Source organism: Helianthus annuus, chromosome 3 (assembly GCF_002127325.2).
Source record: "Helianthus annuus cultivar XRQ/B chromosome 3, HanXRQr2.0-SUNRISE, whole genome shotgun sequence".
NCBI classification, from domain to species: Eukaryota; Viridiplantae; Streptophyta; class Magnoliopsida; order Asterales; family Asteraceae; genus Helianthus; species Helianthus annuus.
In genome coordinates, this window is record NC_035435.2 from 51,636,038 (window position 1) to 51,663,829 (window position 27,792).

Here is a 27,792-nt window from a genome sequence, read left to right on the forward strand (position 1 = left end):
CCTAAATCCCAGAAAATTCTGGCGAATGCCTTATATGGCGAAATTGTCAAGAGGTTTGAAGAGAAATTTGTTTTATCCCCTCGGCAAAGAGCTGTGTTTGAATGTCTACGTGCCCCACATGCTCATGATTTTCTGTCTGTCGCACCTATTGAAGGCTTGGGGCAACACATGTCGGCTGTGGAATACCGTGCTATCCTTAGATACCGACTGATGATTCCTTTGTTCCCGGTTGACGAGCCATGTCCGGTATGCCGCAAAGCGTGTTTGGATTCTTTCGGCGAGCACGCGATCCAATGTAAAGAGCTACCGGGGTTTAAATATCGGCATGATTGGGTGAGAGATGTGTTATGTGATGTTCTTAAGAGGGCCGGGATCTCTGCCAAAAAGGAGGCTCCAGTAAATTTCCTGACTGACCCCTTCGAGGGGAGGTCCACTTTACGCCCGACGGACATCCTTGTGTTTGGATGGGAAGGGGGAAACACGCTTGTGTAGATCTAACTGGAGTCTCCCCCCTTGTCGGGCTTAAGGACAAGGGCTTTGTCGTAGGGCAAGCGGTGCTCAAGGCAGAGGCAAGCAAAGTGACAAAACATGAGAAAGCCTGCCTGGAGAATCAACATGTGTTCGTCCCGTTTGCGTTTGATACCTTTGGTGGTCTCGCTCCTGACGCTGTGCGACTTTTGAATCGGGTTCAAAAAGTCGTTAATAGTAATTCTTCGTCGCTAAAGGTTTCAAACTTTGTATTTAGTAGAATTGGTTTTTCTATTCAAAAGGGGGTGGCGGCGCAACTTGTTGCCCGACTACCTGCCATTGCTTTGTAATTGCCCTTTTTCGTGTGGAATGATATTGTAATAATTTATTTGTTTATAAAAAAAAATTATTGACTTTAAAATACATTTATAACCCCATTTGACAAAAAAATCCACCCTTTCTTTCTCTCTCTCTCTAAGTGTCTAAGTGGGCCCCACTCCACCTAACCCTTCTCCCACCTTTCTTGTTCACACCGATTTCCCCTTTTTCAAGATGTTGTAACATACACCGTCGCAGGTGAATGGCCTATGTGTGCACTGATAACAACACCAAGAACAACAACTTCATTAACAACAGCAACACGAGCAACAAGTAATCAGTACGGAGGGACGACAGATGTTGCCGGTGGTGAAGAGGCAACTGGCTTTCTAATTCCGAACTTAGATAGCCATCATAATCAGCAACACCACCAATTAGGGTTTAGGTTTGCTGATTTTGTGGCAGCATCTGGATTGGTAGGTGAGTTGATTTTGACACTAATGAGTGGATGGAGAGTTTGATTGACTCCACGAGCTCCGATTTCACTCTCTATGACAACTTGGAAAAAGTGGTGGTGTGAAGGGTTGCAGGCGGCAGCCGGTGGTCGGGCTAGGGTGGCAAATAAGTGGTGGTTGCAGGTTTGTGCGATGGAGGTGCATGATGGTGGGGGTTGGTCATGGATGAATGATGGTGGATAACTAATCAGTGGACGTTGGGCAGAGAATGGTTATGGTTTGTCGTGGTGAAGGGCATGGGTTATGCGGGTGTAATGGAGGGTTGCGGGTAGTGGAGATGGTGGTGTTGAAGGTATGCTTTGAGCAGATGGTGGTGTTGGTGATGGTGGAAGGGTGATAGTGGTGATGGTGGTGGCGGTGCGGTGGTGATCGTGTGGCTGTGAACAAGAAGGGTGGGGTGAGGCCCACTTAAATTTTAGTTTTTAGGTTTCTATTTTTATTTAAATAAATTGGTTGTAAAATAAGAAGTGAAATGACAACTTTGCCCTTGGTTAAAGTGAATATAAATGAGTTTCTTAACTGGGTTAGCCCCAAAGGATATAAATTGTTACATAACATGCGATTTTTGGACATAAACTGAAATTAAATCTTTTAAAGAGCACGTTTCATAAATAATTCCTGATATATTTAAAGGACACAAAGTGTAATTTACTCAAATACATATAATCTATTATTGATATCGGTAATTATCGAATGTTCAAACAATTCATAAATTAAAACAAACTTTCAATCAAAAACATCAAATATTAAAAAAAAATGACGATATAGAGAGAGAAAGAGAGAATTGGGGGTGAAATTAGGGGAAGATAGAGAAGAAAGTATATAACCAAGGGAAAAATGGGGATTTCACATGAATCTAATGATTAAACTAACCGGAGGGACTCAAATCGTAGCGAATTTCATAGGACAGGGACTCAGGCAGCAAAAATTTTGCTTTAGGGACACGATCTGACAACACCCTAAACATTAGGGACACAAATTGCATTTTACTCAATTTAATATAATATTTAAAGATCAACCCATATTAAACTTGGTGATGCTATTGCAACAATACCTCTTTTGACTCGTACCACCTTTATTTGTTATTGTAGTTATCTCGGCTGAGTACTCAAAGAAGTAGTCACCTCTCTATAATTGAAAGTCGTCTGTATGACTTGTAAAGAATCACAATTTTAAATTTAAATTAAAGTTTTGATTGTAGTTCAATCCATTTTACCACAAATCATTATTTGAATTTGACAAGTCTTTTTTAGAGAATTCGACCGGTTTTAAATATTTGATTTGGTTAGGTCGGATAGCGTTATAAGTTATAGCGTTATAAGCTATAAGCTATGCAGTTAATCTCGGCGATATATCGGTGATATATCGTCGAGATATCGGTTATCGGACCCTCGCCAAAATATCGGTTCATAATCTCGGTAATAATATCGGTCCCGATAATATCGGTGATATATGCCGATATATCGCCGATATTTTGTATTTGTGATATCGGTTGTCTCGCCGATAATATCGGTTGGCCCAATTTTTATGCTTTTTCTTTAAAATCCTACCATCCAAAGTCCAGATCCCATTCATTTGCGTTATTTTTGGCCCAATTTGTGATATCAGTTGTCTCGTCGGTGCTGCTTTTTGGCCTGAAACCATTGAGAAGAAGATGCGTACCAGGAAGGAAGAAGAGATAGCGGCGTGTTTAGACTTTTAGGGTTAAATAACTTTAAGTATTTTAACATATAAACCCTCTATCTTTCACTAGTTTATATTTAGTCCTTGAAACTTATATTTTTTAAATAAAAAGTGTAAAAGTAGTTTGTGTATTTAAACATTAACCCCTCTATCTTCCCTAGTTTATATTTGGTTCTTAAACTTCAAAATTTATGCATAAAAAGTATGAAATTAACATTATATACTTACTATTAATATTATATAAGTTCTAGTATATGTATATATAGGTTCTAGATATTAATATATATATGATTATAAATTACCGATATCCCACCGATATACCACCGCGATAACCGATATCTCAAATATCGGTCCTTGACCGATATCCGATATTTTTCCGGTTATATGTTAAATATTTGAATTGGTTAGGTCGGATAGCGTTATAAGTTATAGCTATACAAGAACCAAAGAAATAAAAAGACCTTTCTGTAAGATTACTTGTTGTCACAACTGAATCGCATCATTGGTTCAACCACTAGCCGTAAAAAAAACTAATCGATCCAACTAGTAACTGTAACAAAGGGTTCGTTTTTCATCCGACCAATCGACTACAAGAAATGTGAGTATAAGGGGCGACTCTAATAGCAGCGACTGCATAGCGACGATTATAGAGTATTAGTGACGACACCTTTAGCGGCGACATGTCGCCCTACTGCCTTTAGCGACGATTTTGACCACCAATAGGACGACTTTTGTCTCCGCTAACGTCACTCAGGTTTCAAACTAGACAAAATATTGTTGTAAAAACTAAAGGTGGTCCATATATTTCTGATGGAAATCCTTGCATGAGCCAATTATACCTCTTCTTCGTTCATGCCATGTTATTTCTTTGATCCTAAAATCTCTCATCTTTCTCTCTCTAAAAAATCTATTCCCCCCTCTCTCTAGATTTTGTCCTTTGTTCATGCCCACAAGAACCCTTCTCATCTTCAAGGTTTCTCCACCCACCTATACCACCAATCGTCAAATCTCCATCATTTCTCCGGTGGGTTCGCCTCCGTCATTGTCATGACGGTGGCTCAAACCCGTTTACGCCTCCACCTTCATGTTATCGTCTTCATCTCGATTTTTCGCCACGTAAACGCCTTAGAAAACGACACCCTTCTCGAGTTAAAGGAGTCGCTTATTAATGGCGAAAAGTTAACCACTTGGAACCCATCCACCTCCCCATGCAACGGCAATGAGCCGAATTGGGAAGGTATTCTTTGCGTGAACGACACCGTTTGGGGTATCCGCCTCGAGGGGAAAGAGCTTCGTGGCAACATCGATACGAAAATCATCATGAATCTGCCATCTTTGATAACAATAAGCTTTCAAAACAATAGTTTAGAAGGTGAGTTTCCTATGTTCAAAAGGTTACGTAGGTTAAGAAGTATCTTCTTGACGGCAAACAAGTTTTCTAGAGAGATTCCAACGGATGCATTTAAGGGGATGAGGAGGCTCAAGAAGCTTTACTTGGCTAACAATGGTTTCCGAGGTCAAATTCCTTCGTCTTTGACTGCGTTACCGAGGCTGCGAGATTTAATGCTTGAAAACAATCGATTCGAAGGTGTGATTCCGACGTTTGTGAGGGATAATTTGACGTTTGTTAACTTTGCCAACAATCGTTTATATGGTCCGATCCCTAAACGGCTTCAGCATTTCCCCAAAAGCAAGTTTTCTGGTGAGTTGTGTCATTGATTTTGATCGTGTACAATAGGACTGTAAGCAAACTGAACGTTAGTGAACACTTCGGTAGGTTGTTGACTTATTTAACAAACAAACGGTTTGTTCATTTTATTTATAAATATTACTGAACGAACATAAACAAGCACATTCATTTTCTTAACAAAATATGTTTGTTTAAGCGTGCGTGTTTGTTAAGTTAAAGTTAAACAAATAGCTACAAACAAACCTTGTTTGTCTTCATTCAGTCCGCTTACATGCGTAGCATACATCACCTGCTTTCGGTTTATATGCATAAGTTTCCTCGGTTGTGTTGATCATGACATATTTTTGTTTCCTAAATATAGGTAACGCTGACCTTTGTGGACCACCGTTCGAGGAGTGCAAGGTGGAGATCCCAGCCACCACCATCATCATGGTAGCATTGGTGGTGGTTGCAGCCTTCGCAGCGATCACGGTAGCTTTCATTATCCTACAACTATTCAGAACATCTTCAACTCAAGTACCACCCTACAAGAAGGGAGCTTCAGCAGACCATGATCAAATGGAGCAAGGTTGTGGCAAAGCCCCCGGCACGGTCGCTGCCAAGAAGGTTGACCTGTCTCTAACGTTGACCTTTTTGCAAGACGACACTGAAACTTTTGACTTGGCGGACTTGTTGAAGGCGTCCGCAGTGGTCCTTGGTGGTGGGGTGTTTGGATCGAGCTATAAGACCACCCTCAGTCGCCACAAAGTGCTAGTTGTGAAGAAGTATAATCAAATGAATAACGTGACGAAAGATGAGTTTTACAAGCATATGAGAAAGCTAGGCAAGTTGAAACACGCGAATTTGGTTCCACTTATCGCATTCTACTATCGAAAAGAAGAGAAACTCTTTCTCGCGGACTACATTGAAAATATAAGCTTAGCTGTTCATCTTCATGGTATGCTAGCTTTCTAAACATCGTAATAAGAACTGGCATGACACGTGGGTTGGGTAACAGGTCAAAATGGGTCCAGGATAATAAAAATTGAGTAAAATTTAAGTATAACCCACAAACACGTACTTTTATCGATTTTTAAACCATTTACAAATTATTTGTCTTTTTTATGGTTTCAAAATTCCAAAAGGTAAAACAATTTAAGAGTTTGGATGCACTAAAATGGAATATTGACCGAATTTTCACGACCTGACTGTTAAGAAATTGTCTCAGGAAGTCGGTCGGAAGTAAAGGATAGACTAAGTTGGCCTACCCGGTTAAAGATCGTAAAGGGCATAGCGAGAGGGCTTTTACACCTTTACAATGAGCTTCCGAGCCTAATCACCCCTCACGGTCACCTCAAGTCATCAAATGTTTTATTGAATCAAGAGTTTGAGTCACTCCTCACAGACTACGGGCTAGTTCCCATAACCAACCAAGAACACGCAAGAGATGTGATGATCGCCTTTAAATCACCTGAGTTCAGGAACCATGGACGCATCACAAAGAAGACGGATGTATGGAGTCTAGGGGTGTTGATTCTAGAGATCATGACCGGGAGATTCCCTGCAAACACTTTCCACTATAGCAAAGGCGGTGACTTAGAGCTAACGAACTTTCTAGACTCCATAATGAAAGAGGATGTGACGGTTGACATGTTTGATAAGGAAATAGGCGCGTTCGACAAGCGTAACGAAGGGGAGATGTTGAAGTTATTGAATATAGGGTTGAGTTGTTGCGAACCAGATGTAGAAAAGAGGTGGGACATTAAAGAGGTTGTTGATAGAATAGAGAAGGTAAGAGAAAGTAATGATAATGACAACAGTGACAATGATAATGACAACAATGACGGGGATTAACGCCTCCTAGACAAATGTTTATGCTTATGCATCCATCACTATCAAGTGTGGTGATCCTCCATGGTTTAAGATGGTAATGTTTGATGAATCTAAAGGGCATCTTCCATGGAGTTTTGAGGTCCAAATTGAAAGGCTAAATGGTTCCCATTGTTCTTGTTTCTTTGGCCTTTTAAAGGAGGTTACCTCCGTCAGGGTGAGCGATTTCGTGTAGGCTTGTTTGGTTTGTAGAATTCGTTAGAATATGATACAACTGGATTATGAATTCGATTCTATGTCCTATTTGGGTTGATAAATTAAAAGATTGTAATTCAAATTCTCTTCCATGTGATATTTGGTTGGCAAAGGGATAGGAATTCATTTCCATTAGGAATTTGAATTCCTTAGGAAAATGGATTGAATGAAATGTTTTGAATTGCATTCCAATTCAAAAGTTGGTAAATAATAGATCATATTTGTATCATTGTTATTATATTGTTAGGGTGGGGTTCTAGAGTGAACACTTCTATTATAATGTTACAAAAATAACTACAGTATATTATCATTTTATTAATTTGGGCTAACCGGTGTGGGGCAACGCCCCCAGCCACATCAGTTGGGTGGCGCCCCAACACCGCCCCACCTCCGCCAAAGGAGGACGCCATCCATGCCCCAGCCAAGCTCTTGGCAAACGCTAAAGGGGGTTAAGGGGAGGAAGACCAATCAGATTTTTTTTTTAATTTATTTTTCTTTATTTTTAATTTAGTTAATGGGGCTTTAAAGGGGACCTTATCGCACACTGACTATACGTGACACTAATGTGGCGTGATAAAGCCCCTCGCTTATGTGACGCATACGTGGCACTGATGTGGCGTGATAAAGCCCCTAGGGGCTTTATCCCACACCACCCAGCCGTAGAACTATTTTTATTTAATTTTGATACTAGGATTAACTTTATCTATTATTATAGGTGACAATTGTGTCGCAGTGTCGGGTTATCTAATTGACAGGTTCAAAAGCCGAATACGACCAATAAATTTCTTTATGTCAACATTAACCCAAACTCGAAAACACTTCAGATCACATAATCCATTTATCTAATGGATCAAACGGGTTATGTTATAAATGAGTTTTAAGAAAAACTATAAATGGGTTAAACAAATCAGTTGATTGAACTTATAAAAATGTCTTTTTTTTATAAATTTAGTTTCAAACAAATTGATGGGCTAATTTGTTTATTTAACAAGAACCATCTAACTAAACCTGTTTTATAAACCACAACCAAAAGTTTGTTTATCTTGATGTTGTATCCTAGAATTTGTTTTAGGTCAAGTAAAATATTATCACCCCTTATTAATATCAATACTAATACTAAAATTAAATTAAATAAACAATAAATTATATTGTATTTTATATATTATATGATATTTTGTCAAAACCAAACTACATGGGATTGGCAAATTAGGTATGATTTGCTAGATTTGCACGTCTTTGAAGGAGAGCGGAAATTTCTAGTCAAATCAAGGTTTTGGATTTTTATGGGAGGATATAGATTTGTTTTAGTTTCGTCTCTAGGGTCCTTTCTTCGCATAAACTAACTTCGCCTTGGCCTTAATTTTGCCTGATGTTTTTAGGGGAGCGTATAGCTGCTTGCAAGGTCGTTAGTGCTATAATTTCTTTTCTCTTTTGTTACCGGTGGTGTAGTACTCTATATATATTCGTTTTGATAATTTCTATTTTGTTTATCCTTAGCCACACTATATGTTGTTTCTATTGTATTGCTATATCTATAAAAATGAATTCTTTTAGTCGGGGTCTTAGGGAGAGTAACCTATCTATTCAGTGAGATTTTACGGAGTACGTTTGTTTGTTTGAACAAAACATATATTCTTAAAAGAATAGTTTCGATTATTATGAAAAATGCTAGCAGAAGTAATCTTATAAAAATAATAATATAAACCCATATATATAAGAGAACCCAGAAGGTTATTTAAACAATGAGAACATACAATTTTTATACTACAATCAAAAACCATTTTTTAAAAGTACAAATCTTTATGCATGTATGATCTCATGATTAAAGCTAAGCATGATTATTATAATCATCTAATCAACATCATGACATCATAATTAACTCAAGTCGACTAACCTTGACCAACTGAAACAGAGCTAACTCCATTAAACCATCACCGGCGATTTGGAGTTTGGAGTGTCTCAACAGCGGCTAATGGATTTACTTGGTACGAGAATGCAAGTTGCCATAAATCAATTGCGGTTTTCTTCACAAGCTGAGCTTGTCCCTTGAGAATACTGAAGTAAATATATATATTTTGATTACATATCATTCGCTAATAAGGAAACGGGTCAAATGTGCAAAATTTAAATGGTTCGAAATCACCCAAAGTGTATTTTAACGCATTAAACCTGCTAGATCATTTTCTTAAATTTTTTTATTATTGGTATAATATGATTTTATTATCATATTTGACACACGAATTAGTATTATCACCCCACTTAGGGGTGAGCCACAAACCGAAAAACCGAACAGAAACCGAAAAAAACCGTATAACCGAACCACACAAAAAACCGAAAAATAATTAACGGTTCAGTTACGGTTTTGCATTTTATGAAAACCGAAAAAAACCGAATAACCTAAAAAATCAATTTTTGTTCGTTATATATTGATTTACGAATTATTAGCTTTATTCTTGAGTGTTAAGTATTTATAATTAAAGCATTAACACATTTATTTATCCTTGGAATGATTTATTCATTGCCTACAAGAAATAACAAATATAAATAACCTCTACAATCTATATACGATTTAATATATAAATAACCTCTACGTACAACCTAAAAAACTATATGTACAACCTCCTAATGCACAAAACCTGCCCATGTACAAGAGGTGCACGCCTCACACTGTCAGTAGTGATGCCTCGCCTGAGACAGTCTCGCGCATAGTCGCACTTTTTTAAACAAGAATTTACCGTCAAAAGAATTAATAATGTTGGACAAAAACTATATATTAAAAAAAAACACGTTTACCAAAATCACCCATTTGATTCGTTAACGGTTAACCACCCTGCCTATTTTCTAAAGGTAATGAAGGAAAGTTTTAGAAAGCAAAAACGTTTACCTTGTTATTGTATATTTCTTCCTCCGCATATAATAATACATGAGAAGCACTAAAACCGTCAGCAAGATACTTCCATTCGAAACTGCAAACCGGACGCTACCAAACTTTATATTAACTTTTCTGAACCACCAAAAAGTAGAAGCATTTTGACCGGAATATCTTAAAATCGCTTGTTTTGTAGCATCGTCCCTATCAACTTGTTTCCTGTCTTCTGTTTTGAGAAAAACAGAAGTTTCATTTTCGTCTTTTCGCAATGCTGACGTGGATGCTTGAGATCCCGTGTCCTTGGAAGAGTTAATGGAATGTAAACGGCGTAAAAGTTCCTATAATGTATACCAAAACAAAATAACAAGAAGCTTTAATTAATAAATTATATGAAAAAAACGAATAATTCTGCAAGATGACTGACTGGTATAATTAAATAGTATTAAGTTTTAAGCCTTTTAGGGCCTTGCATGGCCTTTTTCTTTAGATATTCGGTCGCTGTTGTTTGGGCCTTTTTTTCTTTTACGGGCCCGATTTCTAGTCTATGTAAGGGGTTCAAACGAGCCAAGCCCGAGCTCGGCTTGTAGTAGTTTCTCAAGCTTGAGCTCAGCTCGTCTATTATCTATTAATTAATATATTAAATAAAAATAATATAAATAATAGACTCGTTTAGGCTCGCGAGCTCAATAAGTGAAGCTCGGGCTCGTTTACTAAACAAGCTTATTTTTAGGTTTGGGCTCGGCTTGTAAACAAGTTTAAATAAGCTCAGCTCGGCTTGTTTACTATACAACTTTAAATAAGAGGTAAATGTATACACTGAGGCTCGTTAAGGCTCGACGAGCCTGACATGCTACACATGTCAAGCTCGAGCTCGGGCTCGATAAATAAACAAGCTTTATTTTAGGCTCAAGCTCGGCTCGGCTTGTTTCGATAATGATTGGTAGTGTATAGTCCTCTTTACCCAAAAACAAAAAAAAAAAAAACTAATATACCAATTACCAAGTTAACAACTGGAATCCAACTAAAATAGAAATATTACCATACCTGTCTTATATGCTCGGGTATTGAAGCTTTCTGAACCCAAGAAATGACATGATTTGTTCGTCCTAATACACCCGTGAGAAGGGTTATATATGCCTCAACAACTTGAAGGTACATATCAACATCTAACACGGATCGATTGTTACATTCATTCATGTAAGATTCATCTGTTTCAACACCTTCTCGAACATAATATTGTTCGTTCACATATTCCCACTTGCTTAAAAATTCCTCAAGAAATTTTTGGGCACCATGAGGGTCTTCTTGCATATGAAAGCAAGCCCTAAAGAGGTATATATCATCTTAATACAAATGTATAGCAATCATTTACACTACTAAAGTAATTGATGATTTTCAAAAACATGTTGAGAAAAACACTAAATAACATAAACAAGTCTACTTGGGTGGTGTTTCATCTTAAACGGTTAAAAGTCACCTATGACTTATGCATGCAACCTCTTATATAGTTATATCTGTTATTAAAACATTATAACTAAAGTACATAGATGGTCCCTGTGGTTAACCAAAATTTTGGATTTGGTCCCTAGCTTTTCAAAAGTCACGGATGGTCCCTATGGTTTGCACTTTGTAACGCATTTAGTCCCCACAGCTAACAAGTTTATAGGTTTCAGCAGGTCCAAGTAGGAGGTTTTAGCAGGTCCAAGTTAGGGACTAAATGCGTTACAAAGTGCAAACCACAGGGACCATCTATGTACTTTTGGCAAAAGTTGGGGACTAAGTGCATTACAAAGTGCAAACCATAGGGACCATCCGTGTACTTTTGGAAAGCTAGAGACCAAATTCAAGATATTGGTCAACCACAGGGACCATCCGTGTACTTTACTCTTATAACTATTATTGTTATTAATAACTTTTGTTTTTGTAATCATACACAAAACACTAAATATTTACGTATAAAATAAAAAACGAACAAAAGATGTTTCGAGAGTCAACCCGAGCCATACTATAAAAATTACAAGTTTTGACCCGAAGCGATTTTGACACATTGTCCAACCAACCCATCTTGCCACCCGTGCAAATTGGATCATCAACAAGACATATATATTGGGTACTTGTACTGGTACAAGTGTAGAACCACCAACACGATGAGATGTTTGTAACATACGCTCCAGTGCCTTTTTTGATATCGGTGTAAAAGATTAAAAACATACCCAGCAAGGAAAACTTGAACCGGAATAGCAGCAAGTGAACCATACAGCTGCGTTAACTCATTTACTATCTCCAATGTCCTGCAAAACAGGAAGCAATGTTATATGCATTTTAGCATCTACGGGTCGAGAATGAAGTTATAAGTTGACTTTATACACGAGAAACATCAAAATAAATTATTTGTTCTGTTTTAGTATAAATGTAAGATATTCATAGACAGGTGATACAACTGAAGTTCTTACTGTGGTATACGTATAAATAATAAATAAATAAATAAATAAATAAATAAAAAGTACCTCCCAAGTTCCTTAAGGGACTGCAAGAGCACCATACCGGCTGACTCAAGCATGTCATTCAGCTCATCTGCTACAACCTCATTAGAGCAATCTTTGTCATGTAAACGATTGAGAACTCGTGAAGCTGACGATGATGCTTCTTCAAACATAGAGCAAACTAGGTAGCTGCAAATCAAAACTTGGCTTTACTTAACTCACATGATGAAGTTTGGTATGTGGATGAAGGCGTGAGGCCCCAAAGCCGATGTGTGAATTATCAGAAAATATACTAAAATTTAACTATACATGGTCGACTGTGTTATGCTTATGAATCCTAAGTTAAAACATACTTCATACTTATAAAACTAAAAAAAATGTTAAAAAATTCTTCAAAACTAAACTTATAAATCTTAACTCTTACTTCGTACATATATAACACCTATTCACCTAAACATACTTAAAACACTTAAACATGCTTCAAAGGTCCAACCCAGTTCAGTCCAACTTGTTCGAATACTGGTCAACCAAGCATCATGCGTTCCACATCACCTACAACGATGCACGCATTTTTAAACCAAGATTTCAACTTATTCTTTAATCATAACTCAACATAATGTCTCCTACGATAACAGTCAGTCAGTCATTCCCAAAAGATGTTGAAGAAGCCACAAAACTAGTATCCACAATTTTTCTTTGTTAGACGCATTTTCTTTCATTCCAATCACCAGGGCAAATTACATAAGGATAGCAGGTAGACTACCAACAAACTGCGCCGCCATCCCTTTCTGAATAGAAAACCCTAATCTGCTAAAAACAAAGCCTCGCCCTGAGGGTTGTGAAGTTGCTGTGGACCACACGCTGAACTCTAGCCAAGAACCGATGACTCCGGCGCCAAGGAGCCGAACGTGTCAAACGCCAGGGGACAAAGGCATGCTGGTTATCCTAATAAATAACTAACAGCATGTGTGAGCCCAAAATTCTTTTTCGGGCTTCTTCATTACTAACCAATTAGTATCACAAACAAATCATTATCGTTTTATAATTCCTAACGGTGTGTTCCCGAGTTAAAAATCCCTCCCCTTCCCTCCCCTCCTCTCCCCTCCCCTCCATGTCTTTCCAAATTGGAAAGACTATTTTCAGGCAAAAAAAACCCATTTTCCCTCCCCTCCCCCTGTTAAGTGGATCTCTGGAACACCATTTTCCCTCCCCTCCCCTCCCCTCCCCCTGTTAAGTAGATCTCTGGAACACAGCGTAAATCTTCGTTACTTACTAACTGTTTAATACAACGATTAGGGCAATTTGATCATAGCAGTGAATTAGGGAAACAAATATGAAATCAAAAGGAAATAAAACAGGACTGAAATTCACCTTTCAGCTAGCTCAATTTTTTCCCAAATTTCAACAGGCGTTGACATCTCCGTCACTTTATCTGGTTGATTAACGACAGATGTCTCGGTTTGAAACCCTAATTCCCCCGCCATAGGACTCAGATTAAACCTTCACTCCGGTGGTGGCAACCGTTGTTGTTCGGCTGACGTGGCGGCGGTGGTGGCGCGTGAGGAGGGAAACGCTACCGGGGAAAAGGATGGGGATGGACCTTCTGTTAAAATATAAAATGTTATGGATATTAAGTAAAATTGCATTATGAGTCCCTATGGTAAGTTGTCAGTGACAACTTGAGTCCCTATTTAAAAAAAAAGGTATGATTGAGTCCTCGGCTTTTCCAAATACCATTAATCTAGGCCTCCACCCAATGTTGTAGGAATTGCTAGGCGCTAGTCGGTCTGTGGGGTACCGACTAGCGATTAATCGGGGTTAATTGAAATTAATCGGATTGAGATTTTTATATGTAATTTTTAGTTATATATACACACACATTTTATATGTAGTTTATTAAAGTAGACATATTTTAACCTCTTATTGACCCGCTTTTTAAGTAACTGACGGAAATTTATAAGAATTGATCGAAACTTGGCCGGAATCTGCCCAAAATTTGGCCAGAATAAGACTACTGTTGACCGTCTAGCGATTAATCGACTACTAATCGGTGAACCACCTATTAGTGATTAATCGGCGACTAATCGAAGGCTAGTCGAGATTTTTACAACCATGCCTCTACCGCTTGCTGACATCACCATTCTGTTAGATTGAAGATGAAATGTCTTATTTACCTTTTCATTTGGCATCCCCATGTTATCTACTATGTTTACATTGAGTCCCTCACTCCCTCTGTTATTCATATATATTCCCTCCAAAACTATTACAACCAACTTTAACTACCAGACCACATAACCAGCATCACATAACCATACTAACTACCAGATCAAATAACCATATAACTACATCACACATATACTACCAGATCACATAATAACACACAGAAGGAACCATAACATAATTATGTTACATTATTTTTATTATGTTATGTATATACAAACTTATTATCTAGTTAAATTTGCAGTTTCAGTTTATTTATATCTGCGATATTTATTTACAATGTTTGGATTTGGTTGGTTAATTGGTTACCTATAATTTACAATAAGATACGACATTGTATAAACACAAACAACTACTATATACGAAGAATAACGGCCGTATATAGACTCGGGCTATTTAAATCCGTAACCCCTTGGAAACATAATATAATTTGGAAACAAATAACGGCCATATATAGACTCTGGCTATTTTAAATACGCAAACCCTTGGAAAAGTAATATAATTTGGAAAGGTATAAAGCCATACAGAACCTTCAGGTTTGTTTATCCTTTCTCGGACCTAGGGTTCCAAAACCCATTTGTACGTACGTACGGTTTCTACTTTCATATGTGCATGCTTTTTTTTTTTTTTCTTTTCTTGAACGGCGCAACTTCATATGTGCATGCTGCTGTGTATTTACTCATTGATTTAAAGCCGTTTTAATTTTTTCTGCAGAGTAAGAGATTGGTTGCTAGCAGGAAAAGAAAGAAGGTATGTAAATCGTTGCTTAATCCATAACCATTCATTCTGTAACTTGACAAGTTTTAACAAAAAAGTATTTCTGCTTACTTAATTTAGTCACAGATGGAGTCAGTTGATGTTGCTGCAGCCGGCGGAGTAACAAGGGTATAAGCTTTTTTCTATGTTTCAGATTACTACCCGTTTATGCTTGTTCAAACAATTTTACTCATTGATTTAAAACCGTTTTTTCTGCAGAGTAAGAGATTGGTTGCTAGGTGGAAAAGAAAGAAGGTATGTAAAACCATTTGTGCTTAAAGCGATTTTACGTCTCTAGCTAATGCATTGCAAAGAGTTGGATGGTTCCAAGTTTTTCTGCTTACATAATTTAATCACAGAGGCTCTTATCTGATTTTAACAAAGTTAAAGAAGACCTCAATAATGCAATCGATGGATTAAAAGAGGTATACGCTTTTTTTCCACGTTTCGGTTTCTGTTTTGGTATCTTGTTCGCATGCATAGACTGGGTTGGATGTATTCAAATACTATTTCTGATTACTTAATTTAATCACAGAGGGTCTTATCTGATATTGACAAAGTTAAAGAAGACCTCAATAATGCAATTGATGGAGTAAGAGAGGTATACGCTTTTTTCCACGTTTCAGTTTCTGTTTTGGTATCTTGTTCGCATGCATATATAGACTGGGTTGGATGTATTCAAATATTTCTGATTACTTAATTTAATCACAGATGGTCTTATCTGATGATGATGCAGCCGTCGGAGTAACAAGGGTATAAGCTTTTTCCATGTTTCAGTTTACTACCCGTCTGTGCTTGTTCAAACGTTTTTACTCATTGATTTAAAACGGTTTTCTTCTGCAGAGTAAGATTTTGCTTACGAAACCGAAATCGGTAGGTAGGATGGAAACTGCGAAGGTACGCAACTCAATTGATTTTTTTTTGTTCATTGCTTTTGCTGCTTAATCCATAAAGATTCACGACGTTTGGTTCAGTCTGTTTCTAAATTGTGCATTCTGGATCTTATTAAGTTTTACATCTCTAATATACAACACAAAAGCACTCATTTGTTGTGTTTTGTGCGGTTATTTCGAATTAGTATGCAGTTGCATTGTGCTTTGTGCAGTTTTACATCTCTTTCCTTGGTTATTTCAGGCTCGCTTAAATGAAACAGCCCTCCGTTACGACCCCAACATAGCAAAAAAGGTTTAAGTCTTTTTCTATATTTGAGATTAGCATCCATTTCTGCTTAAAGCGATTTTACGTCTCTAATGCATTGCATAGAGTTGGATGGTTCCAAGTTTTTCTTCTTACATAATTTAATCACAGACGGTCTTATCTGATGAAGACAAAGGTAAAGAAGACCTCAATATAGCAGTCGATGGAGGAAGAGAGGTATAAGCTTTTTTCCATGTTTCAGTTTCGGTATCTTGGTCGCATGCATTGACTTAGGGTTGGATGTTTTCAAATATTACCTAATTTAATCACAGATGGTCTTATCTGATGATAAGAAAGACGAAGAAGACGTCTTCAATGGCGCAGTCGACAAATTGTGTAAGGTATAACAAGTTTCTTTCTGGTGTTTCGCTGAATACACTTTAAATATCAAGTTGTTCTCTAGTCTTTTGTTAACTTCTGCTAGGGTATTCTGGATTACATCTCATCCCCTACTCCTATAGTGTTTTCATATTTTATGGATTTTCCAGAGAAACCCCGCCTTGATGCTCGAGGCTCCTCTGGGTTTCTGGCATTTTCCAGACGGTATAAATTAAAGTTTGACAAGTTTATGAAGAGCTATTCAAGAGTTGGTATTTACCCTAAAAAAGATGTGTTGCCGGATGATGCTAAAGCTTGCTCAGTTGCAATGCTTGCGGATGAATATGTTCTCGAACGGTATAAAAACTTCAAGAGATTTGACATTGTTGTGGACCATTCCGATCATCTTTTTTCTAGTTCACCTATGGAGCAGGCAAGTCGTCGTCACTGAATTGTTAAGTGTAAAGTAATAGTAATAGTAATATAGAAAAAGTATATTGTACACTACGGCTTAACGTACAATAACGTGCGTGATTCGTTATATAACATGTGTGATTAATGGTTTCAATATGCGTGATTATTGTGTTTCAACATGCGTGATTTTGGACTTTGAGTTATAACGTGCGTGATTTTAAAATGAACGTGCGTAATTACCTGTCGTACGTGATGTATGTTAAGCCGTAATATACGTTAACCTTCCTCTAGTAATATAATCACTTTATCCATGATATGGTTCAGACAACAGAAGCTTGGGCTGAAAGGATGCGCGAAGAGTGGAGGATTCTCGAAGAAAGCTTGCCCGGTATGTATTAGGAATAGTAATTTTCAAATCTTTTATCGACACTAAATCTTCAAATGCGTAACATAGTCTTCTTTTATTTGGATACAGAGACAATATTTGTGAGGGCTTATGAATCGAGGATGGATCTTTTAAGAGCTGCAATTATTGGAGCAAAGGGGACTCCGTATCAGGATGGTCTCTTCTTCTTTGATGTGTATTTTCCACCCGCGTATCCTGTTCAGCCGCCTGTATGTTCTTTCTTGATTGTCTTTATTTACATGTATATTCGGTCGGTGGTATGTAAATATTGTGTTTTATTTTCTTTAAGCTTGTGCGCTATCACTCTGGTGGTCTTGCTATCAACCCACATCTGTTCGAGTGTGGTGAAGTTCGCTTGAACCTGTTCAGATCATACAACTACAAGAGTTGGACACTCTGGCCGTCTTCCGATACAAACATGCTCGACTTTCTGGTCTCCATACAGGAGCAGGTTTTGAACGCACATCCTTTGTTCCACCAACCTGGATTTGTAGATTCTAGCCCCTCTGTGGTCGCAGAATACTTTCCGTTACTATACAATGAGGCCATCCAGCTAAAATCTTTTGAAACAATGACGTATGTCATTAAGAATCCACCCAAGGTAAGATCTTGTGCTTTTGTACTAGTTTGTGTGTGGTTGGTTAACTAATGAGATGATGTGGGATGATGCAGAATTTTGAGGTCTTTGTACTTGGGTATTTTCGCGATCGTGCGGTTGACATTCTAAGGGCTACTAATGCTTATAGAGAGGGCCTGCAAGTCCCCGATGGTGTGGATAACAGGGAGAGCTTCAAGATACGGGATGACGTTGATTCAAGCATGATCCGTCTTTTTGTTGCTTTGATGTGTATCAAAGCAACTGGAGCTTTCAATTTCACTGCTATCGGACCATTCGTGGTGAGTTTTACGTACATGGGTTATATCTACCGTTTGTGTTAAAAAGTTGAGTCGATCCATCACTAAAAAGAACAATGTCATTCCTTAAGCGTAACCCTTCGCTTTCTATGAAACGACGCTGCAGGGTTTTGGATCATTTTTAGAGCGTTCGATCGAGTCTGCTTCAACATCACCTGTAATCTCTTTCTCTCACTCTCTCTCTCTCCCTATCTACATTTATAGATGATCATATTTTGTTAAAGTGTCTTTATTTTGGGTCTGCTTCAACTCAAATAACCACTTGGCCGTCACAATTTTCTGATTTGATTTTGTTAAGGTGTCTTTATTTTGGTGCATGGTATCTGCAATTTTCTGACTTGACTATTGCTTCAATATACTTTAAAATTAATTAATATATATGGCCTCTTACACAATTCACCTCTCACACATTTACAGTCACAATGCTGAAGGCAATGCTGGTTGCAGGGATGCACCCATTACTTGTAAGACCATCCGTGGTGGGGGTTATTTTTTCAAAATTTGCCACCAAACACGCCCACCTCCCACCCCCTGGGCATTATTGGGCGTTATTGATCAAAAAAGCCCCCTAGGCGTGTTTTAAATAACGCTTTGTGCAAATTTTAAGGGCCAGACACATTTAATCTTCCTTTTTTTGGCCAATAGCTTTTTTTGTTGGGTTTTTTATTTTTATTTAATTCTCTACACCCTTTTAACATAATGCCCACATTCCCACTACACCCATTTTAGAAAAACGTCCAATAATGCCCCTTGCTGACTGTACTGCCATTAACCCTTACCACTACGCATGGTCTAAGTGGCAGTAAAATAAAATAAATAAATAATTTTTTTTTTTTGATAAAGATGTTTGCTTATTTGCTGGACATTATCTTTTTGACAGGTCCCAATTTGAGTTCTTTCAAGCAGTTGTTCAGGCAGCGCTAGTGGATCCTCTAATATCATGTCTTAGTTATATTTTAAAAGTTTATTTTGTTGCCTTCAAACTAGGAGGAGCTGCTCAAACATCCTTTGATCGGATGGAACATACTTGCTACAAGTAAAGTTGTTTTTGTCACTGCTTTGTGAACGCAATATTTTGTTAACTCGTCAATACTTCTTTCATTTAAAAAATATTGATGATGCACAACATTGTACTTCCCCCCTTTGCAACTAGTAGTATACTCGTCAGGTGGACGGGTTTTTTAGTGTCGTAATGACAAGTTTTTATTTACATTAACATGCACAACATTGGCATGTATAATAAGGCTAAAAACGAAAAAGCAAGGCTTGAGACAATTTCAATAATTCAGAATGCATACTTTGAATCTTTAAACGGACTATTAACTGCTAAAACAGAAAAACAGTGATAGTCGATAACAATGTATGGTAAACAAAAGTGAAAATATAATTATAACAGTCCAAAATCACCTATGGGTCAGCCAATCCGAACCCGTTTTAGTTCAGGTTCCGCTCAAGTCTCAGTTCACACTCTACAACTCAGAAACTTGCTTGTATATGTAAATATGCAGAAGGTTGAAAATGAATTTTTGCTGAAGAAAAGTTCATAAGCTAATATTAGTGATACATTATTATAAAAGACCATGGCTTTATATAGCCTACAATCACCAATAGAAATAAACAAATGGCTACCACAAAACGTGGAGTCAAACATTGAAAAAAAAAAAAAAAAAACAAACTGATGACTCTTTGAAGGTGGACTTCTACTTCTAAAACGTGACACTAAACTCCTCCCATTCCAGCCACTACTCAAATGATTTAATTGTACCCATATATTCGGTCAACTCAGTCTTATTCCCTTTATTGGATCATCAAATAAAACAAACCAAAAATATCCGTGATCCGGCGACCGTGAACAAAACCCGATTAACCAAACAACCCGTTCACCTACTTCCCACGTTCGAGTCTGATCAATCTTGCCCATAGGGAATGCTGGCAAACCCTCTGTTTCCTTTCCTGGAAAAGAGATCAAAAAACTATTTTCTACACATGATCAATAATATGTTAATGAATCTAAGCAAAATTACAGAAAAAGTGCATAAAGCTAACACAACGCTTCTTATCTTAGCTGCCAATGGCCAGAACCTCGTAACAGTGTCCAGTGATGGATCCCGAATAATTTATCAGTGGGAGTAAATAAAGGGTTTGTGTAAACGATCAGTTATAACGGGTCAATCCTATGCCTAATGCCACACCAATATAATGATGAAAATATAACAGCAGGTTATATGATTACTTATCCGAACGAAAGAAAGTATCTATGTAAGTAATTAGATCTATGACATATCGAATACAGGAGATAGTGACAAAGAAAAAGTATTATTAAAATTAGAAACATATGAAAGTGGTGTGATTATATATGTTATCTTATCAATCCACAAAAGGGAGGGCTAACATGGAGCAAGATGTTTAAGAAGATATTCATGGCCAAAAGGTCAAGGCATAACCATGTGATCATCAATTCATGACCTTAGTCGAATCCTAGCGACTTACGAAGAACGTACGAAGAAACCCTAGAAGAACCAATGATTTCTGGTTTTGTCTGACAATTCCCCCAACCCTCAATTCATGACCTTAGTCAAATCCTAGCGAATTGCAAGCCTTAAACGAACTCCATTTCTCTCTTCTTGACTGCTGAAGCCACTGTTAGTGAAGTATTTTCAAATTAGACGAACTTATTTAGCAAGCGCATACTACATGAATTCAGTAGCATACAACCAACAAAAGTGCTTGTTATAGAGCAAATTTTGACATAATTACAATTATACCATGCACTGCTAACCAAAGTTGTACAATTCGTAAGTTAAGTTTATGCCCTCATGTTAAATTGCACTTAGAATAAGATTTACTTTTTCCACAACTTTTGCCTCTCCTTGCTTCCCTGCATCATGACACTACAAAGTCATCACTTGAACAAATATATATAAACAACATTATACAAAATGCTTTTATCATATATTAATTCAAGGGCTCAGAACATAGATAAAAAAGAATATGTACTCACAAGGCTAATTCAGCTTTGTTACTGTAACCTCCAAACTTGCAGTCCATACTTTAGTTTTGATCAAATTCAGCTCTCGAAACAACTCATTCCTCCAATTGACGGTTCCTCTAACTCGAATTTGATGATTCCTCCCTTTGAAGAAAGCAACCAAACTACCTTGGAAAGTACATCTTGGTCACACACGAATTGGAAGTTCGGAGGCAAAGTCTATGCAGAATGTAGTCGGTGATGTAAGACTGCAAGGTATGGTGATGGACATCCTTGGAGGATGATCCGCCACATAGGCGTCACGTCATATATGGTCCATCCTTCAAAACTAGAGGGCATGGTAGGATGGTCCTAGTCATAGTCCTCCACCACTTTTTATGTTTTTTTTTTATTTTTTTTAGTATTCAATTTTTTTTTTAACATTTAACAAATATACTAACAAAATATTTTCATTAATATTAAACCCACATTACATAAAGATAAAAAAAAACATAAACTTAAAAAAAAAATCAAAGACTTAATAAAAATAAACATAGAGTTAAATAATTTGATGTTTTTTCATGTTCGGGTCCACCTTTTCCTTTTCTTTTCCCTTGGCCCGCTCCTTCTTTGTTTTGTCTCGGCCCGTTGGACGCTCCGGTTCACGTACGTTGTACTCGTCTTCGTCAAAGTCGGCGTCATCATTTAAGTTTATGTGACACCTCGCGTCCGATCCACCGGCGCTAAAACTACCCGTTTCCGATGTTTTTTGGCGTTTCGCCATCGCCACCTCGTTGGGAATAGGCTATATTTTGGTTCGTCTTGTACAACCATCCACGCGCGAACGTGAGGAAAGTTGGTATTACCATTCTTGTCCTTATACTTTTCCAACGCCATTTTGAACACATCCTCGTCGTTCCACCCGCTACGACGGTCACTTGTATATAATTTATTATATTCCTCGCAAAACCTATTGATGGACGAGTTCATTTTCCGCCACTTTGAGGAAACCGAGTCGACATCTCGATACGGGCCTTGGTCCATCAAGACGAGAAACTTGGCCAATACCTTGGACCAAAACCCCTCACCCGATTGGTTATTACCTATAAAAAACAAACAAAATATATAAAGTGTTAACATAATAATAAACAATAATAAACAAAAGTAAAAAACCTACTGTTAAAAAATAAAACTTAAAGTAAAAACCTACTGTTAAAAAAAAATAAAACTTACTAATAAAGTAAAAAACACCGTGTAGCAAAAAAAAAAATAAAACTTAAACTAAAAAACCTACTGTTAACAAAAAAAATTAAAACTTTAAAACTAATAAACATAAAAACCAACTGTTAACAAAAAAAAAAAAAAACTTTAAAAAAAAAACAAACTGTCGGGTAAGAAAAAAAATATAAACTTTAAAAAATTTAAACTTTAAAAAAATGTAAACTTTAAAAAATTTAAACTTTAAAAAAATTACGAACCTTTTGTCGGGTTGTCAGAAGTGCCAATGAAAGCCTTGGCTAAGGCTTCTTCTTCGATTGGTGTCCACTTAGTCGCCTTCAGTTTCGACGGTTGATTACTGATGTATTGCAAAATACATCGGTATTCGCGTCGGTTTTAGTCGTTAGTCAGTTAGTTTTAGTGTCGGTTTAGGTTAGAATGTACATACTTTTGATTTATTTGTGTTTCCAGGTCTTTACAGCCAAAAGGAGTAAAAACGAGCAGAAATCTGGAAAGGCGGAAGACTGGCACGGAAACCGAGGAAGTCGGGAGCTGAAACAAAGAAAAATTACAGTTCTGGAGCTCCCAGGCGGGCCGCGTGGACTTAACAGGCATCTTCTCGTGCCCCGCATTGACTTAAAGGAAGAATTAAAAGAATAACAACCTCTCGCGCCCCGCGTCAACTTAGGAATGATCCTTAGGCGGGCCGCGAGAGCTTTGGAAAAGATGTTCAGGATTTAAACCCTTAGGCGACCCGCGTTAGCTCGACCCATTTCTTTACGCGGGCCGCCTGAAGAGTCTGTGTCGGCAGAAGGTTGCGGATTGCATGGCAAGTTAGGGTTTTTTGGTTATATAATAACATATACGCGTGCACAGCCGGATATTGACGAACTAGGGCAACTTTGGGCAAGAACTGGCTGCTGATTGAAGGCTGTGGACGTGCTTGAAGCATCTTGGAAGCTTGGAATCATTGGGATAGCGTTTTTGAGCATTCGGGAGTGAAGATTCGGGTTCTACATACCTTTTTCTTTCGTTCTTTGTTTGTTTAGACTTTGTTACCAATGAATTCAGTTGATACAATGCTTTTGACTTTGTTTTTGATGATGTTTTCCGGCTAAAACCATAAACTACCTAGGCGATGACTATGGCATGACAAAGTTTGGATTTTTATTTGATTATTGATGTGGTTGTGGACTTTTCTTGTATTGTAAACGCTATGATAGTTTGTCTTGGTGCATATGTGTGCTTGTGATTATTTATTTATTGTTTATTTGTTCCATTCGATTCTTGGTGACGGTCTTTATCACGGAATAGAGTCGAATTAGGGTTCTTGACTTAGGTGAGTGTCTATATCACATAATAGGTCATTAATTCTTTAGGGTGAAAAAGTGCACTAGTAACCTTAGGAACAATATTCGGTAATTAATTAAAATCAAGTGTGCTGCTAGACTCGTCGCGGAAAGGCTCGAGGATATTGATAGGTCTCGGAGTAGTTATAAGGAATTAACCACCCATTGTCTATTAAGCCAAGATTAAACCCGTAGTTGCTTTAGACGTTCGCGCGGCAAAGTAGAGCGTCTTACATAAGCACTTTCAAGAAACTAGAGGACGGACAAGAAATCTAGAAAACTGGTGAGCGTAACATCCTAGGTAGTGCCACAAGAATCGCCTCGAGAGTGTTTGAGGGGCTTAGTGGTATCTTAATAGGTTTAGCATTAGAAGATCCCGGTTCCACACCACATCATTATCATTTAGGAATCCATTCTGAGTTTAGCCTGCGTCTAGCCTAGGTAGTCTTCATTCTCACTGATCAGACCCTTCGTTTGAGTTCGTGTCTAGCTTTCTAGTATTATTTTATTATTTTATTTAGGATTTTTAGAAACCCCCCCCCCCCAAATTAATAAACAATTTAGTATGTTGTGTCAGTTTGAGTCTAGATAGAGTCGTAGCGTAGTCAGTAGAGTCTCGTGGGTTCGACACTCGGACTTACTTTAGCTTTACTACGTCGATCGGTTCACTTGTCGGTTGCGTGTTTTTAGGGTTTAGGTCGAGTCTTAGTTTTATAAATTTAAAGCTTAGAGAGTCTAGAAATAGGGTAATTTAGTTAGTTTTATTTGACCCATTTTCAGCACATCAATTACCCACCACTTGCTTGCCTTTGTTTCGTTTTCCTTTCCCTTTAGGCGGTTGGGTTTCGGGAACAATCTCCACATCGTCTTCGGGTTCGGATTGGGTCGGGATCGGTTGAGGTTGAACGGGTGGTGTGGGGATCGGTTGAGGTTGAACGGGTGGGAAGTTCCAAGCACCCCACATCATCATTTGTTGAAGGGCTTGGTTTTGGGAGATTTGAGCGAATTGGTTTGGCGAGTGTTGGAATGAAGCAAACGCGTTCGATGAATATTGCGAGAATTGGTTCGGTTCTAGCGTCGGATAATATCCCGGAACCGAGAAAACATTAGGTTGGGTCGGATTGTTGGGAGTATTCGGGTTGTTCGGAGTGTTCGGGTTGTCCGGGTTGTTGAACGGATCCATGAAAAAGTGTAAAAAGGTTTATAGTGGAAGAAGGTTTATAAAATAGTGGAAGAAGGTTTATAAAAATTATGTGAGAAAGAGATGAAATTTTGGGGTTAATTTGGTGATTGAAAGTGAAAATGGAAGGTAAATATATATATTTAAAAACTAGGTTATTGCCCCGTGTAATACACGGGGTGAATCATAATTATAATGTGAAATTAAAAAAAAATATGTTCATAATATGATCTAAATATATATAATATAGAGTAATATGCAGACCAAATACGAAATAATTATTGAAGTTTGTATAGCCATTCATAATAATATGATCTGTTATTTGTTTTAGGATTTGTCATAGGAACTTAAAATTTTGTACCACTACTAATATTTATTGTGACATTTTCTTGTTCAAAGGTAACATGTCTGATTTTATCTGATAATAGATTATTCTGACGGGTTAATGTTGGCATAATATTATATTTTCTACCATCCAAATATAGTTTCCTCACTTTCGCTGTCATTAACATTTGTAGGATCGCGTTCGGCCCTGTTTGAGTCGATCAGAAGAATTCGTATCCAAATCAAGAGGCGGAAACTAATGATTTGGTGCTATTTGAGCTGGATTCACTTTTAAATGCTGTTGTATTGATCTTGAAAATAATTACAGACTCTGACAGCACTTCGACAGCACTTCGTGGCTTGTCGGAAGAAAAAACACCGTAAACTATGTGTTCTAGGTTCGCTTGAAGTGACATCCTTTATATAGATGAGGTGGTTCCGCTTATACGGTCATGTCTGTATAAGCGAACCTATATCAATGTCATTCAAGCGAAACCTTCATGACCATTCAAGCGAACCTAACCTAGACTGACACATAAGCGAACCTAGCAAATGTCCTATAAGCGAAATCTATACAATCACATATTTCTAGGATTTCGTGCCATATCTAACCTATACACTCTAAGACTCGATGAAAGACGTAGTCGACAGACGTAAGTGCACCAACAAACTCCCCCTCGGATGTTGACGGAGTCTTCGAGTCTTCACTTGCCAATCTACAGTCTTTATCAGTCTTCAATCTTCCTCTGAAGAATCTGTCATTTTAAGAATCCTCAATCTCTATCTTCATCATCAGCAAACTCCTCTTTCTCAAATGTTGACACGGTGTCTTCAGACTCCCCTTCTCAAACTGCTGGGATCGAAGTCTGGAATTCACAACTTCATTCTTAAATCGTGCACAGGCTTCCATCAGGTTCAAGATTGTAACTTGACTCTATTCTATCTCTGAATCATCACCTGGCAAACTTTACCTGCACAATCTTTACCCAAACATAAGTTTCTTTAAAAATTATATCTTTTCAACAAATCAGAAACTATGTTGGTAAATCACAATAATGATTTTGCATTCAAGATCTTTTTCTGGCTCTTATCATCTTTCACATACACTCTCCCAAACCTGTTCTTCAAGTTTAGCACTTAGAATTTTGAATATCCACTTTCCAATATCAGTCATCGAAAATCCGTTTGAATTTTCTGAAACTACTTGAAGAATTAAGAAAATATAGAAATGAAATATTTACAAACAATATTTTGTGAGTTCATGCAAGAGGATCATATCAGTTATGAAACATATCACTAACACCGTTAAGCTTTAAACATTCTCAGTTCTAAACAATTTACCTAGATTGTCAGTATAATGATCCATTTTAAATTTTCTCACAAATTTCAATTGATTCGAGATACACTATTAATGTTTTAGAGACTTGAACTTAATTGTGTATCACTCCACTTGAATATACTCCCGTATCCAGATCTCAATGTTCAGATTTACAGGTAAATATACTACAAATGATATCTGTATATAACTTAAGGGGTATGCGAGGGCCGAGGGATCTCAGGTCGATACTTCCGTATGCGCAGAGAGATATCAGCTTCGACTTTAGAAACCCCCCCCCCAAATTAATAAACAATTTAGTATGTTGTGTCAGTTTGAGTCTAGATAGAGTCGTAGCGTAGTCAGTAGAGTCTCGTGGGTTCGACACTCGGACTTACTTTAGCTTTACTACGTCGATCGGTTCACTTGCCGGTTGCGTGTTTTTAGGGTTTAGGTCGAGTCTTAGTTTTATAAATTTAAAGCTTAGAGAGTCTAGAAATAGGGTAATTTAGTTAGTTTTATTTGACCCATTTTCAGCACATCAAGTTTTTGGCGCCGTTGCCGGGGACTCTTGGCGATTGCGCTGATTACTTTGTTTGGACTTACTTGACATATTACGTGCTATTTTGTTTCTTTGTTTGAGTCGTAGGTGTCTAAGTATTTTAGTGTCTTTTTATAGTTAGTCGAGTCGTTTAGTAGAGTCTTCTTACTTGTTTGTTTTCGGTTTTTGCAGTGGATGCCCCATACGCGCTCGCAGGGACCGCCGCCGTTGCCGCTTGCACTCAGGTCTTCCTTCTCGTCATCTACGTCTGAGGTACGTGCTTCTAGCTCTACTTCATTTTCTCAGTCCACCCCAGTTTTCGACTTTACACCAAAATCTTCACCCCACAATTCCCCGCCACCCACCCGCCCACCTAGTCCACCACCCGTAGCTCACATGGCCCGTAGGACAGTTTACGACCAGGCTACCACCGGCTTCGCCGGTGGTAATTCCCCCATCACCCTTCCCGAGATCCCGAACGATCGGTCTTGGCAGATACCATCCTACATTATGACCGCCATCACCAATTCATGCCAGTTCCATGGTCGTGACGACGAGGATGCACCCGCCCATATCAATCG

The 27,792-nt window shown here is 37.9% G+C and overlaps 4 protein-coding genes and 1 non-coding gene across 5 annotated transcripts; 3 read left to right on the forward strand and 2 right to left on the reverse strand.

Moving 5' to 3' along the window:
• Positions 1–3,844: 3,844 nt before the first annotated feature.
• Positions 3,845–6,800, forward strand: LOC110929004 (pollen receptor-like kinase 4). Its single transcript, XM_035987541.1, has 3 exons — positions 3,845–4,686; positions 5,036–5,619; positions 5,902–6,800. The coding sequence occupies exons 1-3, from the start codon at positions 4,032–4,034 to the stop codon at positions 6,505–6,507; spliced, it is 1,845 nt and encodes a 614-aa protein (XP_035843434.1). The 5' UTR covers positions 3,845–4,031; the 3' UTR covers positions 6,508–6,800.
• Positions 6,801–8,424: 1,624 nt separating this feature from the next.
• On the reverse strand, positions 8,425–13,714 carry LOC110929003 (protein APEM9). Its single transcript, XM_022172092.2, has 6 exons — positions 13,462–13,714; positions 12,115–12,279; positions 11,821–11,898; positions 10,652–10,931; positions 9,623–9,945; positions 8,425–8,793 (listed from the first exon to the last, which is right to left on the reverse strand). The coding sequence occupies exons 1-6, from the start codon at positions 13,572–13,574 to the stop codon at positions 8,670–8,672; spliced, it is 1,083 nt and encodes a 360-aa protein (XP_022027784.1). The 5' UTR covers positions 13,575–13,714; the 3' UTR covers positions 8,425–8,669.
• Positions 13,715–15,030: 1,316 nt separating this feature from the next.
• Positions 15,031–17,032, forward strand: LOC110927682. Its single transcript, XM_035988027.1, has 11 exons — positions 15,031–15,060; positions 15,154–15,195; positions 15,286–15,321; positions 15,426–15,491; positions 15,602–15,667; positions 15,778–15,819; positions 15,910–15,963; positions 16,201–16,251; positions 16,375–16,440; positions 16,536–16,604; positions 16,688–17,032. Exons 2-11 carry the CDS (start codon positions 15,154–15,156, stop codon positions 17,030–17,032), a joined length of 837 nt encoding a protein of 278 aa, XP_035843920.1. The 5' UTR covers positions 15,031–15,060.
• A 290-nt stretch (positions 17,033–17,322) lies between these two features.
• Positions 17,323–19,455, forward strand: LOC110927681 (probable ubiquitin-conjugating enzyme E2 25). Its single transcript, XM_022171157.2, has 6 exons — positions 17,323–17,383; positions 17,471–17,610; positions 17,691–18,002; positions 18,074–18,298; positions 18,423–18,473; positions 19,197–19,455. The coding sequence occupies exons 1-6, from the start codon at positions 17,344–17,346 to the stop codon at positions 19,206–19,208; spliced, it is 780 nt and encodes a 259-aa protein (XP_022026849.1). The 5' UTR covers positions 17,323–17,343; the 3' UTR covers positions 19,209–19,455.
• A 405-nt stretch (positions 19,456–19,860) lies between these two features.
• On the reverse strand, positions 19,861–21,512 carry LOC110929001. The gene is made up of 2 exons (XR_004888521.1): positions 21,318–21,512; positions 19,861–21,194 (listed from the first exon to the last, which is right to left on the reverse strand). It is a non-coding gene; the product is annotated as an uncharacterized LOC110929001 (transcript).
• Between the last annotated feature and the right edge of the window lie 6,280 nt (positions 21,513–27,792).

Coding starts and splice junctions, on each gene's coding strand:
- LOC110927681 (XM_022171157.2), top strand. CDS start 17,344: ATGCGCGAAGAGTGGAGGATTCTCGAAGAAAGCTTGCCCG. Junction 17,384..17,470: donor TCTCGAAGAAAGCTTGCCCG/GTATGTATTAGG, acceptor ATTTGGATACAG/AGACAATATTTGTGAGGGCT. Junction 18,299..18,422: donor CTGCTATCGGACCATTCGTG/GTGAGTTTTACG, acceptor ACGACGCTGCAG/GGTTTTGGATCATTTTTAGA.
- LOC110927682 (XM_035988027.1), top strand. CDS start 15,154: ATGGAGTCAGTTGATGTTGCTGCAGCCGGCGGAGTAACAAGG. Junction 15,196..15,285: donor CAGCCGGCGGAGTAACAAGG/GTATAAGCTTTT, acceptor TTTTTTCTGCAG/AGTAAGAGATTGGTTGCTAG. Junction 15,322..15,425: donor CTAGGTGGAAAAGAAAGAAG/GTATGTAAAACC, acceptor ATTTAATCACAG/AGGCTCTTATCTGATTTTAA.
- LOC110929003 (XM_022172092.2), bottom strand. CDS start 13,574: ATGGCGGGGGAATTAGGGTTTCAAACCGAGACATCTGTCGTTAATCAA. Junction 11,899..12,114: donor TCCCTTAAGGAACTTGGGAG/GTACTTTTTATT, acceptor CCTGTTTTGCAG/GACATTGGAGATAGTAAATG. Junction 10,932..11,820: donor GTTCAAGTTTTCCTTGCTGG/GTATGTTTTTAA, acceptor ATACCTCTTTAG/GGCTTGCTTTCATATGCAAG.
- LOC110929004 (XM_035987541.1), top strand. CDS start 4,032: ATGACGGTGGCTCAAACCCGTTTACGCCTCCACCTTCATGTTATCGTC. Junction 4,687..5,035: donor CCCCAAAAGCAAGTTTTCTG/GTGAGTTGTGTC, acceptor TCCTAAATATAG/GTAACGCTGACCTTTGTGGA. Junction 5,620..5,901: donor TTCATCTTCATGGTATGCTA/GCTTTCTAAACA, acceptor TCGGAAGTAAAG/GATAGACTAAGTTGGCCTAC.